General features: G+C 41.5%; 1 protein-coding gene across 4 annotated transcripts; it reads left to right on the forward strand.

Annotated features, from left to right (window-relative positions):
• The first annotated feature begins 6,326 nt into the window (after positions 1-6,326).
• LOC139557254 (cytochrome c oxidase subunit 4 isoform 2, mitochondrial-like) lies at positions 6,327-16,590 on the forward strand. Of its 4 annotated transcripts, none has more exons than XM_071371801.1 (6): positions 6,401-6,606; positions 7,174-7,266; positions 15,154-15,256; positions 15,833-15,997; positions 16,074-16,205; positions 16,323-16,590. In XM_071371801.1, the coding sequence occupies exons 2-6, from the start codon at positions 7,225-7,227 to the stop codon at positions 16,454-16,456; spliced, it is 576 nt and encodes a 191-aa protein (XP_071227902.1). In that variant the 5' UTR covers positions 6,401-6,606; positions 7,174-7,224; the 3' UTR covers positions 16,457-16,590. The 4 variants fall into 4 exon arrangements, with proteins under 4 accessions (XP_071227903.1, XP_071227902.1, XP_071227901.1 ...); XM_071371800.1 differs by having other exon boundaries at positions 6,592-7,046; XM_071371802.1 differs by lacking the exon at positions 7,174-7,266 and having other exon boundaries at positions 6,327-6,606.
• Positions 16,591-20,326: the final 3,736 nt, after the last annotated feature.

The following is a 20,326-nucleotide window of genomic DNA, read 5'->3' on the forward strand; positions in this document are numbered from 1 at the left end:
GCGGACCACACAGATGTGTGGAAGAAAATCTATAGCATTAGACCCATGATGTATTCTCTGTCTCTGGGATGCTGCTTACCTGTGATAATTTGGTGCATGCTCGATTCAGTGTACATCACAGAATGTGTGATGATAAATTGTGACTTATTTCATAAAGTACTGGAAATAGAGGAAGTCATTAACACATTGCCAGGTTGGGGTTGACAATTTCCTGATGTACACAGACACTCCACATTTTTAGTATCGGTATTCATTCTATAAAACTGGAAGTTGCCACAGAAACCAAATTCTCTAAACAGGGTAAATAAAATAAAAGCAGTATTTTTTATGAATAAGGACTAGATAATGGATAATGGAGATAATGGAGAACTTTAGAGCGTTGCCCTTATAGCAGCAGTCACTACGCAGAGACATAAGTGTCAGTAACCAGTGGGTTGAACATTTATTATCTCTTCACATCAGATGGATGTTGTAGTGAGTGCGGTTTAGGGATCTGCCTTTAGGGTGGTTAGCAAGCGTGGCGTCTGTCATTTGCTTGTGTGCCAGATTGACTTCAAACTGACAGTCAGGGGCTAATTCCTCCTTCAATCTTCATTTCTGCCTTTTTATTGTTATAAAAAGAGACAAGAGAAACGTGAACAAAGAGAAAAAAAATGCAGAATGGCATCCGTGTTTCCTCTGGAGAGAGAAACGCTCAAATCTAAAATTCTAATGGGGGAGGCAGTGAGAGGCAGGAGGTCACAATAGGGGGGTGGGGGGTGGACAATAGGGGAATCGAATGGGGGGTGGGGTGGATGTGTGCACCGTCACGGTTTATGCTTAGTTTCCATGAATGAATCAGGGGGACACGTGCCGCATGCATGTGTGTGTGTTAGTGGGGGTCCATGGCCTGTGACGTTTATGTCAGCCCTCTGTTTTGTCCTCGCAGCTGTTGTTAATGTCATGCCCAACAGCCAACGTAACATACATGTCATAAAGAAAACCCCCAAAACCCTCACCTCTACTATCACCACATTCACATCCTGTAGCTGTACCATAGAACAAGAGATTATTTATGAACATGTGTGAGCATGTGACTATGATGAGTTGTGTGCGAGTGTATGCCTAAAATATCTATTCTAAAAAGAAAACTCAAGTGGATTTTTATCTCAAAGTTTAACCTTCCATGTAAGACTGAGACAGAGATACAAGTAAACCATCTACAGTGCCTTCAGAAAGTATTCACACCCCTTGACTTATTCCACATTTTGTTGTGTTACAGCCTGAACTCAAAATGGATTAAATTGATTTGTTTTTCTCTCACCCATCTACACACAATACCCCATAATGACAAAGTGAAAACATGTTTTCAACATTTTTGCAAATGTATTGAAAATTAAAAACAGAAATATCTAATTTACATAAGTATTCACACCCAAGAGTCAATACTTTGTAAGAAGAACCTTGGCAGTGATTACAGCTGTGAGTCTTTCTGGGTAAATCTCTAAGAGCTTTCCACACCCGGATTGTGCAACATTTGCCCATTTTTCTTTTATAAAATTCTTCAAGCTCTTTCAAATTGGTTGTTGATCATTGCTAGACAACCATTTTCAGGTCTTGTCATAGATTTCCAAGTAGATTTAAGTCAAAACTGTAACTCGGAACATTCACTGTCTTCTTGGTAAGCAACTCCAGTGTAGATTTGGCCTTGTGTTTTAGGTTATTGTCCTGCTAAAAGGTGAATTCATCTCCCAGTGTCTTGTGGAAAGCACACTGAGCCAGGTTTTCCTCTAGGATTTTGCCTTTGCTTAGCTCCATTCCGTTTATTTTTTATCCTGAAAAACTCCCCAGTCCTTAACGATTACCAGCATGCCCATAACATTATGCAGCCACCACTACGTTTGAAAATATAAAGAGTGGTACTCAGTAATGTATTGTATTGTATTGTATTTGCAGTTTTAATTTAGTGCCTTGTTGCAAACAGGATGCATGTTTTTGGAATATTTTTATTCTGTACAAGCTTCCTTCTTTTTACTTAGGTTAGTATTGTGGAATAACTGCAATGTTGTTGATCCATTCTCAGTTTTCTCCTATCACAGCCATTAAACTCTGTAACTGTTTTAACGTCACCATTGGCCTCATGGTGAAATCGCTGAGCGGTTTCCTTCCTCTCTGGCAACTGTTAGAAAGGACGCCTGTATCTGTGTATAGACTGGGTGTATTGATACACCATCCAAAGTGTAATTAAAAACTTCACCATGCACAAAGATGTCTATGTCCCCCCCCCCCCACCCCCTCTACCAAAAGGTGCCCTTCTCGCGAGGCATTTGAAAAGCTCTCTGGTCTTCGTGGTTGAATCTGTTTTTGGAATTCCCTGCCTGACTGAGGGGTGTGTGTGGGGTACAGAGATACAGTTGAAGTCATAAGTTTGCATACACCTTAGCCAAATACATTTAAACTCTGTTTTTCACAATTACTGACATTTAATCCTAGAAAAAATCCCTGTTTTAGGTCAGTTAGGATCACCACCTTAATTTAAGAATGTGAAATGTCAGAATAATAGTAGAGAGAATTATTTATTTCAGCTTTTATTTCTTTCATCACATTCCCAGTGGGTCAGAAGTTTACATACAATCAATGAGTATTTGGTAGCATTGCCTGTAAATTGTTTAACTTGGGTCAAACGTTTCGGGTAGGCTTCCACAAGCCTCCCACAATAAGTTGGGTGAATTTTGGCCCATTCCTCCAGACAGAGCTGCTGTAACTGAGTCAGGTTTGTAGGCCTCCTTGCTCGCACACGCTTTTTCAGTTCTGCCCACAAATTTTCTATAGGATTGAGGTCAGGGCTTTGTGATGGCCACTCCAATACCTTGACTTTGTTGTCTTTAAGCCATTTTGCCACAACTTTGGAAGTATGCTTGGGGTCATTGTCCATTTGGAAGACCCAATTGCGACCAAGCTTTAACTTCCTGACTGATGTCTTGAGATGTTGCTTCAATATATCCACATAATTTTCCTTCCTTTTGTGAAGTGCACCAGTCGCTCCTGCAGCAAAGCACCCCCACAGAATGATGCTGCCACCTCCGTGATTCAAGGTTGGGATGGTGTTCTTTGGCTTGCAAGCTTCCCCCTTTTTCCTCCAAACATAATGATGGTCATTATGGCCAAACAGTTCTATTTTCGTTTCATTAGACCAGAGGACATTTCTCCAAAAAGTACGATCTTTGTCCCCATGTGCAGATGCAAACCGTAGTCTGTCTTTTTTAGAGCGGTTTTGGAGCAGTGGCTTCTTCCTTGCTGAGCGGCCTTTCAGGTTATGTCGATATAGGACTCGTTTTACTGTGGATATAGATACTTTTATACCTGTTTCCTCCAGCATCTTCACAAGGTCCTTTGCTGTTGTTCTGGGATTGATTTGCACCTTTCGCACCAAAGTACGTTCATCTCTAGGAGACAGAACGCGTCTCCTTTCTGAGCGGTATGACTGCTGCGTGGTCCAATGGTGTTTATACTTGCGTACTATTGTTTGTACAGATGAACGTGGTACCTTCAGGCGTATGAAAATTGCTCCCAAGGATGAACCAGACTTGTGGAGGTCTACAATTTTTTTCTGAGGTCTTGGCTGATATCTTTTGATTTTCCCATGATGTCAAGCAAAGAGGCACTGAGTTTGAAGGTAGGCCTTGAAATACATCCACAGGTACACCTCCAATTGACTCAAATTATGTCAATTAGCCTATCAACAGCCTCTAAAGCCATGACATAATTTTCTGGAATTTCCCAAGCTGTTTAAAGGCACAGTCAACTTAGTGTATGTTAACTTCTGACCCACTGGAATTGTGATACAGTGAATTATAAGTGAAATCGTCTGTCTGTAAACAATTGTTGGAAAAATGACTTGTGTCATGCACAAAGTAGATGTGCCAAAACTATAGTTTGTTAACAAGAAATTTGTGGAGTGGTTGAAAAACCAGTTTTAATGTCTCCAACCTAAGTGTATGTAAACTTCCGACTTCAACTGTAAATAGTCTTTTAAAAATCATGTTAAACACTATTAGTGCACACAGAGTGAGTCCGTGCAATTTATTATGTGACTTGTTAAGCACATTTTTACTTGCAATAACAAAGGCGTCAAATACTTATTGACTCAAGACATTTCAGCTTCTAATTTGTAATTAATTTCAAAAAATATAGAAAACACATAATTCCACTTTGACATTATGGAATATTGCATACACCAGTGACAAAAAAAATCTCAATTTAATCCATTTTAAATTCAGGCTGTCACACTACAAAATGTGGAAAATGTCAAGGGGTGTGAATACTTTTTGAAGGCACTGTATAGTAGACAGGATCAGGCCTATCACACACCTTGTTGTATCCAATAAGGCTCTTGTGTTTCACCACTGGTCAAAATATAAAACTGATCATCCACATCCGACTGAGAAAAATAACATTCTGACTAATTCCTAATAACTCATGGGACAGCCTCAGTTTATCCACCAAATCCATGGAAAGCAAATCCCAGTAGCCTTATCTTTGTATCCAGGACTAGAGCTCTGTGAGTACATGTTTTTGGTCTCTGACAGCCTCCCGATAGACAATTTAATACAATGCCAACAGATTACATGTATCTATATTAGGCATACATGACAATGCTACACCAATAATCCCTGGCAATACGGTTGATTAAGGATACATTCATGCTGCCATCTTGTGGCTAAATGTAATAACCACAATTAAATTGCAGTACCATTGAGAAGTATAATAACTAGCATGAAGATTTAAGGCTGAACTTTTTCACTATTTATCCATTTTGTATTTCTAACAACCATTGGTCTGCAGCACACTCCTTCCTGTTAGTGAATAATCATGTACTATAAGTTGAAGCACATGAAAGCATGTACACATCACATCGACTACATCTTCATTTCCGTCTACCATTGCAGTAAAAACAAAACGTGTCCAGCACTAGTGAAAGATCAGCAAGCAGATTGAGTGTAGTTACATAATACAAACATCAACATATGAGACAAACAGTGAGAGGGTTACTCCAGAGCACAGGATGCTGTTGAGGGGAGGACGGTTCATAATAATGACTGGAATGGAGTGAATGGAATGGTATCAAACCGAGTGTTTGATGTGTTCGATATCATTCCATTTATTCCGCTCCAGACATTACTATGAGCCCGTCCTCCCCAATTAAGCTGACACTGGTTGCTTGTGCTCCAGAGGTAAGGTGAACTCTGAGGGTTATGTAATGTACCAGCAAAAACACTGTTTATCAGTGAATCGGAGGACAGTTACAGTTTTACAGACTGTCTGAATCTCATTGGCCGGCTCTGCGTTGATGGGCTCTGAGTTAATTAAGCAATAATGCCCAAGGGGTTGTGGTATATCGCCAAAATACCACGGCTAAGGGCTGTTCTTATGCACGATGCAACGCGGAGTGCCTAATACAGCTCTTTGCCGTGGTATATTGGCCATATACCACAAACACCAGAGATGCCTTATTGCTATTATAAACTGGTTACCAACATAATAAGAACAGTAAAAATAAATGTTTGTCATACCCGTGGTATACGGTCTGATATACCATGGTTGTCAGCACATCAGCATTCAGGGCTCAAACCATCCAGTTTCTATTATAGATTGTATTATTATTTCAAGAATCTGACTATATTTTGACTAGTATTTTTGTCATTAGTTTACATTGTTCTGCTAAAAGAGCAAAGTAAATTGTACTGCCAAAGAGGGTATGGTTGCTGTAACATTGACCTTGACCAAAAAATACTTTAACAGCTGCTGTGTATGGTTGCTGGCTGAACAGCAACAGCATACAGTACTGTGCAGCCAGCCTGTCCTTAACTCACCCCTCTTGCCACTCCCCTCCTTTCCCCTCAGCGCCCTCAATCATTGGTTGCCCTCCTGTGAATCACATACTAGCAGCCAAACAACTGCCAGGGGTAATACTGGCCCAGGTCCTGCATGGCTAAACCTAAATCAGGCCTGAACTTGATACAATGTCGTCCCTCATCTTTCCCTTATCACAAACTGTGACGGTTCGCATTTTCTCACACTCTCTTGGTCACAATATTTCAGCCTTTCGCATGGCCTCTCTGTATCTCCCTCTCTCTAGGGATGTTTTACTCTTCACTGTGAAAGCAACTCTTCTTTAAGATCCCTCCTTGTATAAACTGACCCAAAGTTGACCTGTCTGCATTCCAATGGTTCCCCCTTTCTGTCACTGTGGAGTTTTCTGTAAGATCTGCGACGGTGGAAAGGAGAAGATTATTACAGAGAGAAGTCAGTAGCCTCAAATATAGGGTCTGTGAAATATATTTTACAGTGCAACCCTAGCCCTGGTCCAGTCTGCCAGTAGCATCACATGCTTTCTCAGATTGTTTACTTGCACTCCTTTAGTCTCTCTCGGTCTAAACTCTCACCCGCCTCCTCCCTGCCTCTAGCCCTCCCCTTCTCTCACCCGCCTTTCCTGGTCAGTGTGATTGTTTGTTGGTGATAAGATCCAAGGGTCAGACACAGCGACAGTGCGCCAGAGCAAAGTGAAGAGGGGTTGCTCTTATTTGGCCGTCTTTTTTTTCCTGAACGTCCACTCTCAGGACAACTGTGAGTAGCTAAAGGCTTGCGAACTTCTGGGGTCAAAGAGGACTGGCTGTTTGGGTCAGGTAGCGGCGGGGTGGGGCGGTCATTTAGACCTTTTACTTGGGTCAGGAGCGGGCATGCAGAGTTAAGTGAACTCTAACACAGATTCTGCAGACTTCTAGAATACAAAAAAAAAAATCAAATGCACGACAGGCATGATCATTGTTAACATACCAACTCAGGCTGTTGTGGGAGGGAAAGTGAAAGGGATTGTGTTAATAGCATGCAGTGTTGTATTTGGATACAAATAATTGTAATCTCTCTCAATGCCTTTTGAAATGATGCATTAGGGCATTGGCCATATGTGTCAACTCAAGACTCTGCAAGTTAAATTTGTAAACATCTCCACCACAGAAGAAACACACAACTCCATATTTGGACATCAATTCACACTGTACTCCTTGGTAATATGTCTGCACAAGATAGTTTCTTTGTGCATTTTTTAGAGAACAACACTCAAAAGTTATGTCAAACTCTTTTGCATAAAGGTCTCATAAAGTGGGTAATGTAATGGATGTGTCTGTTTGACAGTCCACCAAACTGTGTGTGGAGGTCATTAAGGACGTGGCGACATGGTTGCTGATGTTGACCAACTGCCAGTTTCCACCATTTTTATTGGCTTCAGTGAGTATGTGTGTGTGTGTGTGTGTGTGTGTGTGTGTGTGTGTGTGTGTGTGTGTGTGTGTGTGTGTGTGTGTGTGTGTGTGTGTGTGTGTGTGTGTGTGTGTGTGTGTGTGTGTGTGTGTGTGTGTGTGTGTGTGTGTGTGTGTGTGTGTGTGTGTGTGTGTGTGTAAGAGAGAGAGAGAGCAACAGTCACCTTGCCATTCATGCTAATAGAGCTTATCTGAATCAAAGAGAGAGAGAGACCATATTAGACTCTTGCGATACAAACAAATTAGCTTAGGGGTATACTATGATGAAAGACAGATCTACTCAGGGTGTTCTAAAGCTAGCCAGCTTCAGTTAGCTTCACATTCCAGCTCAGGCTTAATCCGTATTACGAAGGTGGATATTGCTCGTCCGCTTGCCGCAAAAGATGCCCACATACTAAGTTTGGTTTGCTCCTGGCAGAACTCAGCTAGGTTAGTCAAGCATACTCAAAGAACTTCGCTTGAAAAACACTCTTGAGACGCCGTAGCAACAAGAGCCAGAATTAATCTAAATCTGAAATTCATTTTAACGTTTTTTGCCTAGGAGGTCTTAGTCACGCAATTTTATATCTAACTTATTGTTTGTTGCAGTATTACTCAAGTGAAAACTAGTTGTCTTGTTAAATGACAAGAAAAACTTAATTGAAGAATCCCATCCATAGTTCCCACTCCTAATAGGAGTAGTACTGTTGACCAATCACTGACGAAGGGGCCTAGACTTCGGCTACAGAATTTCGACTTGCCTCAAGGAAAGCTGTTTTGACTGGGAAGCCTGCGAAAGGCTTAACTCTAACAGTCTTGTAACTGCATGTACATGTCACATATGGCTAGTCAAATGCCAAACTCTTGTGTTGAAATCAAAATGAAAGAAAAGTTATCTTGCAAATTCAGCAGGCTATGGTGTGAAATAGGCTTTTAGAAGTGCTGTCTTCATTTTATTACATATCGTTAATGCCTTCTTTGTACTTTGGTGTGCTCTTAAGGATCGGACCCTTTTTTCAATTTCCGCCTTAAATGACATACCCAAATCTAACAGCCAGTAGCTCAGAACCTGAAACAAGGATATGCATATTCTTGATACCATTTGAAAGGAAACACTTTGAAGTTTGTGGAAATGTGAAATTAATGTAGGAGAATATAACACATTAGATCTGGTAAAAGACAATACAAACCAGAAAACATCAGTTTAAATTTTTTTTTTTTACATAGTCTTTCAAATACAAGTTAAAGGCCATACATTGAGATAGGATTCAAGTTGCAATTTAGATGTTGTCCACAAGATGGCAGCAGTGTGTGTGCAAAGTGTGCAGACTGATCCAGTAAAGAATTACATCACTACACAATATTTGTGTCAAGTCTGCCAGGAGTTTGCCCAAATGTGCCGAATTGGTCAATTTATACATTTTCAAGTACATAACTACAGAGAATATACAAAAATGCTATGGTAATAAAAATAAATAAGTTTACACACTCCCAGGAATGTCATATATGATGGATCATTAGCTTCCCTACAGAAAATACACTAACCTTCACACATCTAGATGGCCAAGTGAGGTGGGTGTGGAGCCAGAGACAGCAGTGGGGTCAAACTGTAGAACCCAGTTCCTAAAAATTGATTTTATCAAACAAAACTATGCTACATTTTATCTCTGGGACCCTCATGATGAAAAATCAGAGCAAGATTACTGAATGTAAGTACATTATTTACCTTCAGAGGTGAATGTATCAAACCAGTTGCCTTGATAAAAGTGTTTTGTTGGTGTGCACGATCCTCAAACAATGGCGTGGTATTTTTTTGCTGTAATAGCTGCTGTAAATTGGACACTGTTAGATTAACAATAATTTAAGATTTCTGCCCATATAAGACATGTCTATGTCCCGGAAAGTTGGCTGTTGTTTACAACATCATTCTAGTCAAATTATCCCATATTGAGCAACAACTATCACGGTTTAGGGACACCGATCCCGTAGAGGTTAATGCACAATAAAAAAAATCCCCCCACTCTTATGATAAAATAATTTTATTACAAAAGTTACTGTGCATTAAGTTTAAAATGCATTCTGTCATTACTAAATGTGCAATGTGATAGGTACAGTGGGGCAAAAAAGTATTTAGTCAGCCACCAATTGTGCAAGTTCTCCCACTTAAAAATATGAGAGAGGCCTGTAATTTTCATCATAGGTACACTTCAACTATGACAGACAAAATGAGAAGAAAAAAAATCCAGAAAATCACATTGTAGGATTTTTAATTTATTTATTTGCAAATTATGGTGGAAAATAAGTATTTGGTCAATAACAAAAGTTTATCTCAATACTTTGTTATATACCCTTGGCAATGACAGAGGTCAAATGTTTTCTGTAAGTCTTCACAAGGTTTTCACACACTGTTGCTGGTATTTTGGCCCATTCCTCCATGCAGATCTCCTCTAGAGCAGTGATGTTTTGGGGCTGTTGCTGGGCAACACGGACTTTCAACTCCCTCCAAAGATTTTCTATAGGGTTGAGATCTGGAGACTGGCTAGGCCACTCCAGGACCTTGAAATGCTTCTTACGAAGCCACTCCTTCGTTGCCCGGGCGGTGTGTTTGGGATCATTGTCATGCTGAAAGACCCAGCCACGTTTCATCTTCAATGCCCTTGCTGATGGAAGGAGGTTTTCACTCAAAATCTCACGATACATGGCCCCATTCATTCTTTCCTTTACACGGATCAGTCGTCCTGGTCCCTTTGCAGAAAAACAGCCCCAAAGCATGATGTTTCCACCCGCATGCTTCACAGTAGGTATGGTGTTCTTTGGATGCAACTCAGCATTCTTTGTCCTCCAAACACGACGAGTTGAGTTTTTACCAAAAAGTTATATTTTGGTTTCATCTGACCATATGACATTCTCCCAATCTTCTTCTGGATCATCCAAATGCTCTCTAGCAAACTTCAGACGGGCCTGGACATGTACCGGCTTAAGCAGGGGGACACGTCTGGCACTGCAGGATTTGAGTCCCTGGCGGCGTAGTGTGTTACTGATGGTAGGCTTTGTTACTTTGGTCCCAGCTCTCTGCAGGTCATTCACTAGGTCCCCCCGTGTGGTTCTGGGATTTTTGCTCACCGTTCTTGTGATCATTTTGACCCCACGGGGTGAGATCTTGCGTGGAGCCCCAGATCGAGGGAGATTATCAGTGGTCTTGTATGTCTTCCATTTCCTAATAATTGCTCCCACAGTTGATTTCTTCAAACCAAGCTGCTTACCTATTGCAGATTCAGTCTTCCCAGCCTGGTGCAGGTCTACAATTTTGTTTCTGGTGTCCTTTGACAGCTCTTTGGTCTTGGCCATAGTGGAGTTTGGAGTGTGACTGTTTGAGGTTGTGGACAGGTGTCCTTTATACTGACAACAAGTTCAAACAGGTGCCATTAATACAGGTAACGAGTGGAGGACAGAGGAGCCTCTTAAAGAAGAAGTTACAGGTCTGTGAGAGCCAGAAATCTTACTTGTTTGTAGGTCACCAAATACTTATTTTCCACCATAATTTGCAAATAAATTCATTAAAAATCCTACAATGTGATTTTCTGGATTTTTTTTCTCATTTTGTCTGTCATAGTTGAAGTGTACCTATGATGAAAATTACAGGCCTCTCTCGTCTTTTTAAGTGGGAGAACTTGCACAATTGGTGGCTGACTAAATACTTTTTTGCCCCACTGTATATACAGTTGAAGTCGGAAGTTTACATTACATTGTTTACAGACAGATTACTTCACTTAATCTCAATTCCAGTGGGTCAGAAGTTAACATACACTAAATTGACTGTGCCTTTAAACAGCTTGGAGAATTCCAGAAAATGATGTCTTGGCTTTAGAAGCTTCTGATAGGCTAATTGACATAATTTGAGTCAATTGGAGGTGTACCTGTGGATGTATTTCAAGGCCTACCTTCAAACTCAGTGCCTCCTTGCTTGACATCATGGGAAAATCAAAAGAAATTAGCCACAAGTCTGGTTCATCCTTGGGAGCAATTTCCAAACGCCTGAAGGTACCGCGTTCATCTGTACAAACAATAGTACGCAAGTACAAACACCATGGGACCACGCAGCCGTCATACCGCTCAGGAAGGAGACGCGTTCTGTCTCCTAGAAAGGAACGTACTTTGGTGCAAAAAGTGCAAATCAATCCCAGAACAACAGCAAAGGACCTTGTGAAGATGCTGGAGGAAACAGGTACAAAAGTATCTATATCCACAGTAAAACGAGTCCTATATCGACATGACCTGAAAAGCCGCTAAGCAAGGAAGAAGCCACTGCTCCAAAACCGCCATAACAAAAGCCAGACTAAGGTTTGCAACTGCACATGGGGACAAAGATCGTACTTTTTGGAGAAATGTCCTCTGGTCTGATGAAACAAAAATAGAACTGTTTGGCCATAATGACCATCGTTATGTTTGGAGGAAAAAGGGGGATGCTTGCAAGCTGAAGAACACCATCCCAACTGTGAAGCACAGGGGTGGCAGCATCATGTTGTGGTGGTGCTTTGCTGCAGGAGGGACTGGTGCACTTCACAAAATAGATGGCATCATGAGGACGAAAAATGATGTGGGTGTATTGAAGCAACATCTCAAGACATCAGTCAGGAAGTTAAAACTTGGTCGCAAATGGGTCTTCCAAATGGACAATGACCCCAAGCATATTTCCAAAGTTGTGGCAAAATGGCTTAAGGACAACAAAGTCAAGGTATTGGAGTGGCCATCACAAAGCCCTGACCTCAATCCTATAGAACATTTGTGGGCAGAACTGAAAAAGCGTGTGCGAGCAAGGAGGCCTACAAACCTGACTCAGTTACACCAGCTCTGTCAGGAGGAATGGGCCAAAATTCACCCAACTTATTCTGGGAAGCTTGTGGAAGGCTACCTGAAATGTTTGACCCAAGTTAAACAATTTACAGGCAATGCTACCAAATACTAATTGAGTGTATGTAAACTTCTGACCCACTGGGAATGTGATGAAAGAAATAAAAGCTGAAATAAATAATTCTTTCTACTATTATTCTGACATTTCACATTCTAAAAAATGAAGTGGTGATCCTAACTGACCTAAGACAGGGAATTTTTACTAGGATTAAATGTCAGGAATTGTGAAACTGAGTTTAAATGGTCCTCAACTTGCGGCTCAGGCACTTCATTCAGGATAAATGGAGTTAGCCTGCCCTGGAGAAAATTACTTCTGAAGGCGTTGTTTCCATAGAAATGTACCTGGCTAAAAGGTGTGCCACTTTCGTGGTGTCGGTTATCCCAAGTTGAACTCAGAGTTGACCAAAGTTATCTCGGTAACTCCTCAAACTTGTTTCGTAGTATACCCCTCTGATCTAGTTTACTGTAAGCCTGGAAATGGGGTCTAAAGTTGTAATTAACTGTAGGTGTCCAGACAAAGCCTGGATTTTAAGTTCATCCAAGGCCCCTTACGGCACCATAACAAGACCTTTAAACCTACCTACCATAAATAACATATTGGTGCCAAGCAACTTCATGGTCTCTCTCAAAGAGTCCATTATCAAATCAAGGGTAATGAGGCGTTGAAATATTCATACAGCCCACTAGACAATAAAACACTATTTTTTTGTGATTTTAAATTAAATAAGTTCATTAAATCTATTTTAAAGGCAACAAGCCAGTTGTGCATGTAACTTCTGTAATTTGTTTACATTAAGTTTAGATGTGGCTAGCCCATAGCCACATGAAGTAGGCTGCAGCACCCCCTGATAAATCAGGAGTTGAGTTCCGAGGGAGACAATGGGGCGAGGGTGAGTGGCGTCAAGTGCCAGTGGGGTGAGCAGTATTCCAGTAGCTCTGGAGGTGAATTGGGTGAGAGTGAGGATGAATTGTGTAGGGAGGAAGGTGTGGAGAAGGCTTCTATGTCCGAACCTCGCAATGGAGGTCATGAAGCAGATGATTCTGGTCCAGTAGGAGTGACATGTTTGGAGAAAGTTGACCCCTGCCTTCTGGCTGATCCATATGTGGTGTCAGGTAGGGTGGAGAAGAGATTGGGGACTGTTTCTGCCGTCCAGAGAGAGCAGGCGCTCCGCATCACGCGACTAGGGACAAGAACTGTGAATTGCTTTGCTCTCCGGAGCAGGTCGCTGTTGATAGTAGTGATAACAGGGGTCGCATTAAGTGCTGAGGGTGAACTGAAATTGAAGATTCCCGGTGTCTGGGACCCCCATTTGGTGCGACGCAGACCCGGTGGAGAGAGTGGTGAAAGAGAGAAGACACCGTCTATTCTGCTGAGTTTTGATGAGAGCTTTTGTCCCGAACCAATTACAGTGTTTTAAATGCCAGCTTATGGTCATGTTGCAGCAGTGTGTAGGAGGGAGATTCCTAGATGTGAGAAGTGTGCAGGAGGGTATGAGACAAAGGAATGTGTAGTATAGGTGGAAAAAGTTGTGTGTGCTAACTATAGGGGTCTCATGGTGCTGGAGATCAGAAGTGTCCGGTGAGAGAAAGACAGGTTGAGGTTGCCAGGATCAGAGAAGTGCAGAAGGTGTCGTATGCTTAGGTAGTGAAGAGAGTAGTAGAGGAAGATGTGTACAGGGCGAGGAATCCTGAGAGGATCCCTGTGAGTAAGCCAAGGCCAGTAGAGAATGATAGGAATAATGTGCTTCAGTAAGGTTGGTTTATTAGCTTAAATAGCCTTAGTTTTCAGCTGTACCGCAAAAATGGAACATAAATCACAGAAAGTAGATGTTGTGGTGGCAGTTGCCGAGAATGACTTGGGTGTACAAGATTTTAATGCAGAAGAGTTACAAGGTGTGTTGAACGAGTGTCCAGTCCTCCCAGGCTGTTGGCATGGTGTAGTATCAGATAGGACTAAGTAGTGGAATAGTGGTGAGGTTTTAATGGGTGTAGGGTTAGTCGTTAGGGCAATTTTTCTTCCCTTTTCCTCTTCCCTTCCCTTTTTGTGTCAGTGTTATTTTTTCTATAGTTTGCCACCCTTACAGTAGGTGGCGGCATGCACCTTTAACGCTTGTTTGCAGATGCCATAATACCATAGAAGAAGAAGGTGAGCCTGTGCTTTTTGGCTGTAATGTCTTAGCCTATAGATTTGAAATAACGTTTTATATGTCACATGCGCCGAATACAACACCTTACGGTGAAATGCTTACCTATAAGCCCTTAACCAACATTGCAGTTAAGAAAAATAAAGAGTTTAGAAAATATTTACTAAATAACAATAAAATAACAATAACAGGACTATATACTGGGGGTACCAGTACCAAGTCAATGTGTGGGGGTACAGGTCAGTTGAGATAATTGAGGTAATATGTACATGTAGGTAGGGGTAAAGTGACTATGCATTGATAATAAACAGCGAGAAGCAGCAGCGTAAAAAAGGGGTGGGGGGGTCAATGCAAATAGTCCGGGTAGCCATTTGATTAACTGTTCAGCAGTCTTGGCTTTTGGACCTAGACTTGGCGCTCCGGTACCGCTTGTCGTGCCATAGCAGAGAAAAAGTCTATGACTAGGGTGGCTGGAGTCTTTTAACATTTTTAGGGACTTCCGCTGACACCGCCTGGTATAGAGGTCCTGGATGGCGGGAAGCTTGGCCCAGTGATGTACGCACTACCCTCTGTAGCTCCTTGCGGTCGGATGCAGAGTAGTTGCCATATCAGGCGGTGATGCAACGTCAGGATGCAGCTATATAACTTTTTGAGGATCTGAGGACTTACGCTAAATCTTGCTCTGCTTTTGCAAATTGCCTTTGAAGTTCCTATTTCATCAGTAACCAATTTTTGTTACGTCATACCTAGTCACCATGAGAGGGAGGAGACATTTTGACGGGGGATAAATCTTGTTCTGTCTCTGTTCCTCACCTGTCTTTCAGATGCTTCACCTGACAACAGGACGTGTGGGGTGCTTGCTTTCCAAGCAAGCGGTGGTGGCACTGACGAGCAGTAGTGCGAGGATGTCAAGCCATGGCCACCACGGTACTATTCTTTGATCAGCTAATTTATTGCATTTACACATTTTCCCATGGTGCAGAGAAAAATATATAGTTTTATAATGCTATTCTACACATTTTGTCATGAGGCTAAGAGAAAATGTTACCATTTTAAAGGACATTTCCTGCAATTCTACACTTTTTGTCATGGACCAGATCTTTTTTTTATTGGTGTTTAATAGCTCATCTCAACATTTGTCCACATTTTGTCATGAATTTTGCAGCTTTAAAGCTAATTTCCTGCAATTCTACACATTTTGCTACCATATGCTATCTGGAACTCCCCCCAAAAAGGAATATGGGGGCCCTGTGGCACGTGCCTGTTTCGTAATCAGTCCCTGCTTACCACCCAGTGTAGTCTTCTTCTCTGAGGTCCATTATCTCACGTCAGATAGCATGATGGCCGTCTGCACTGATCTGATTTGGTTGAGGGACAAGCGTCACGTAGGAGTGACACTATCTGACGTAAGACAATGCTCTGAGGTCTATAAACCCCACCTTACCACCGCTCCCTTTACCTCAACCTCCCCTTATCTTGTATCCTATATCTCATGTACTGTAGAGGTGTCTGACTCGGTGGACATGTCACAGCCAATGTACTGGGATCGTCTGGACACCCCTCTGCCAGACAGACCATGGAAGGATGTCCTCGATTCTACGGATAAGAGCCTGAAACAGAAGGAGAAGGGTCCCTGGACTGCACTGTCCAAGGAGGAGAAAATCGCCTGTAAGCCCCTCTCATTCCTTCTCATGTCACAGCCTTTAATCCTGCTATTCTTAATATTTCTCCTTCTGTATCCCAGTGTACAGGCTGAAGTTCAACCACACCTATCCTGAGATGAAGAGGCCCTCCCATGAATGGAAGACTGTGATTGGTGGGATGTTCATCTTCTTTGGCATCACTGGTCTGGTGGTCTTTTGGCAGGGCCACTATGGTAAGATTTCTCATGGTTGATTGCTAAAATTGATAGACTTCCTCAAGCCATTATCACATGGATGGGCAATTGTTCCATCCTTAAACTGCTGTTCTTTTTCTCTTGTGTGTCCCACAGTGTACCCACCCCAACCTCATACCTTTGGTGAGGAGTGGCAGGCTAAGCAGATCCAGAGGATGTTGGATATGCGGATCAACCCAATCGAGGGCTTCTCTGCCCAGTGGGACTACAAGAACAAACAATGGAAGTAAAGGAAGGGAATAGACCACTGCTGGAAGGAGGAATGTTTCAACTTGACACCTTGAGCCTCTGTTCAGCCACCATAACAGCAATCCATCCATCTGAATCCATTCTCTTACTATAAGTAATAAATAACTAAAAACTGGTTGTTTCCTTCTCTCTCCATCTGAGAAAATAACAGTATAATATTATGGGCTGCTGGTCATCAACCTAATTTCTGATTTAGTGTTCCTGTGGTAGTGCCTAGTTTGGCCCTAAGTGAGTATTGTGAGATGTGCCATTGCCTTGGTGGTCCTGACACATTCAACACTAACAAAGGAATTTCTACTCCAAAATGGTCCTCCGTATTGAATGTATAAACACAACTCAATGACAACAAAAAGATTAAATCAATCCTTGTACCTTTGTGTTTTCATTCCCTAAAATCAGTTCTAAAATTGCAGAGAAAATTAGCATTTTCTGTAGAAAACAATTAAAAAGTCTAGGAGTGAAGATGGATGGCAAACAAGTTGAAGATCATGTATGGCCAAACGCGCTGAGCAGCTTTACTACAGGCAAGGGACACCATTAAATTAACTTACAGAATAACCTTTATTTGGATGTTCTCCTACAGGAACAAGTCATGATTTTTTTTGTTGAGTTTTCCTTAATGAATGTCTTCTGGCCTTTCCCCTTATCCCTACCAAACCACCAAAATAAAACGGCAGTGTTCTCTCCATGTTCAAAATTGGTCGCTGCATCTAATCTAAGACATTACATTGGAATCGTAAAACATAGAAACAGACTATACACCATGGAGTTACTTGTTTTTTCTCTAAAATCAAATCACATTTTATTGGTCACATAAGAGGATTAGCAGATATTATTGCGGATGTAGCGAAATGATTGTGTTTTTAGCTCCAACAGTGCAGTAATATCTAACAATTTCACAACAACACACATCTAAAGTAAAGGAATGTAATTAAGACTTAGACTAAAATAAAGTAGAATAGAATACAGTATATACACATATTTTGCATTATTCACCTCATATGTCAACATGTAACGCAAAAAAAACAACTAACAATTACTTAAATACACAATGCAAAGACGAAATTTAAGACCATTTCAAGAGACTTTACACCAAATATCATAACATTTTAAAGTAAATGTTACTAAGCTATGATACTATTCTAATTATTATTTAACCGACTTTAACCCAGTTGCAGCCGATAGTATTTTTCAGTTACAACACGTTTCTGGCGTCCTTCTACCGTTACACAGGTGTTAGGTGCGCCCTAACGCTCGAAAACCCAGTTAGCTTTGCCCATGGCTGGCCGTGTGAACTCCAATTCCGACGCTGTGTTAGAAAAGTCAACAATCATCGCTGCGAAAAGGTTTTTGAAACATATGTCCCTTATCTTCCATATGAGCGAGAAAGAATCTTTCAATGAAAAAAAAGACACTTACTGTAACGTTAACAGACTTACACAGATCCACACGTTGTGTGCCTCCAGTTGGCCAACTACACTTCCTCCTCAGTTACGTTTACACACAGGTGTTCAGGGCATGCTAGATAGCTAATTAGCACAGGTGGTCACCTCTTCCGTCTGTCTTCCGTAAACAAGCATTGTAACATGGAGATATGGCCGTGAGGAAACACTAACCCGTTAATGGTGTGTAGTAATTTAACCTTTTCTTATTTCTCGCTCATTTGTAAGTTCTGCATTCACTATTAGATGCGGAAAATAAGAGGGGAAACCCAAAATGGAAATAAACAAACTTAAAGGACCGGCACTTTCTAACATTCTTCTTGAACAAACCATCTCCCTTTTCCCTCAATTTTTAACCGACTCAAGCTGACCCTCTTCCTCCCCTTCTCTCAGACCCCTGCCTCTCTTTTTCCCCTCCATATTCCAAGTATACGTCTCCTTATGATAATACTGCACTTCTCCTGACATACATCTTGTTCTTGCCTTCTCAAGGGACGCCATTTAACCGGCTGTCACAATCTCCGTACAATCAGCACGAACACCTCGGTATGTAGCGCTTAACAGTGCATCCCACTTATAAAGAAGCTGCTTCGTCTTGATGTTCTCCTTTATCAAACACTACCGCGATGCTTTTCCATTTCAAACAAACGCTCTTCCAACCACCATCTCGCTTCATCCACTGTCCGTTGACCCGCTTCCTCAACCGAAGAGAATGTTCATTCCCTTTTGAGTTTAACGGCAGTTGTCATTCAATGTGTTGCATTACCGCCACCAACTGGACTATAATATAAATCCAATGAGAAAAAAAATTAATAAAGATTACAAATGAGTAAAAAAACTAAAACTAACCCTAGACTCATTAAAAACCCACTACCCCATTCAACTAATTTGACTCCATCTGCTCCTGCACCATGCCAACGGCCTGGAAGGACAGGACACCACCACTCAACACACCCTGTAACTCTTTTGAAGTCACATCTCGTATACCCAAATTATTCTGTGCAGCTGCCTCCACAACATATATTTTCTGGGATTTACATTCCATTTCTGCAGTACAGTTGATAACCATTGCCATGAACACTAAGAAACAAACCTTACTGAAGCATATATCACTCTTTGGCCTTTCCCTCTGTGCTGGACCCCTACAGTTGACATGGGCACCCCTACATTTGACACACAAACTTTATCCACCGAAACTACACAATCCTTTGTACCATGCCCTCTTGCACACTTCCCACATCTTGGAATCTCCCTCCTACAAACTGCTGTGACATGACCATAAACGTTGCACCTGAAACAGTGCAGTGGATTCGACACAAAAGCTCTAACAGGACAACTGATATATCCTAACATGACTGTCAGATAAAGAATGACTCAAAAGGACTGAGCTACTCCTCCGTTTCACCACGCTTACCACCTGGTCTGTGTCGCATCAAACAACAGGCATCACAAACACCAGGAATCTTCAACTTCAATTGCTTCAACTCCACACCTAACTCTATCCCAGAAATCACTCCTTTCAACGGTGCCCTGTTCCTAAGATCAAAATAGGTGTGCGTTTCTTCTGGTCAGAAGAAACACAAACAAATATCACAAGTCCACTACTGGTTACCTTCATTGATTCAGAGGCGAAATATACGCACACCTATTTAGGTGAAGTGCTGGCTAGCGGAGTAGAACACTTAAAAAATTAAAGGAGAGACGCACACTCTTGGAGCTCATATGCAAAAATGTAATAACCTAATGTCCAACATTTCGATAGACAAGATGTCTTCATCAGGGTATAATTACAAACACTGCGGGGTGACTAATTTATATAGGGTCAAAAGACACACACAGGTAGGTGTCTGTAATCATGGCCGGGTGTGGTCTGATATCATTGGTTAATTGTTATATATTAAAATAGCATACAAAAAACAAATCGATAGCATACGATCATAGATACAATTTGGCTACATAGGCCTACAAACATTTACAATAGCAAAATCACAATAATGGCTTCAGATCAAAGTCTACATTGAGACTGAAGGGAGCAAGGGTCTTTAAATTAAAGATCCAGGCAGCCTCTCGTTTTAACAATAAAATATCGAGATCACCCCCTCTCCTAGGGAGGGTGACATGTTCAATGCCAATATAGCGTAGGGAGGAAATTTGTGGTTTGCTTCCAAAAAGTGGGACGCATCTGGGTAAGTTGAGTTTTTGGACCTAATGGTGCTTCGATGCTCCGAGATTCGTACTTTTAATTCGTTCTTTGTCTTACCCACATTGTTTTTACCACAAGGACAAGTTATAAGATAAATAACTGCCTTAGGGGAGCACGTGATAACGATGATTGTGATTTGTTTCCCTGTTTGGGGGTGTTTGAAGGATCTACATTTATAAGTACCATTGCATTGAGCACAACCATTA

This window comes from Salvelinus alpinus, chromosome 28, assembly GCF_045679555.1.
Source record: "Salvelinus alpinus chromosome 28, SLU_Salpinus.1, whole genome shotgun sequence".
NCBI lineage: Eukaryota > Metazoa > Chordata > Actinopteri > Salmoniformes > Salmonidae > Salvelinus > Salvelinus alpinus.

Coding starts and splice junctions, on each gene's coding strand:
- LOC139557254 (XM_071371800.1), top strand. CDS start 6,945: ATGTGTCAACTCAAGACTCTGCAAGTTAAATTTGTAAACATCTCCACC. Junction 7,047..7,173: donor AATTCACACTGTACTCCTTG/GTAATATGTCTG, acceptor TCTGTTTGACAG/TCCACCAAACTGTGTGTGGA. Junction 16,206..16,322: donor CTTTTGGCAGGGCCACTATG/GTAAGATTTCTC, acceptor TGTGTCCCACAG/TGTACCCACCCCAACCTCAT.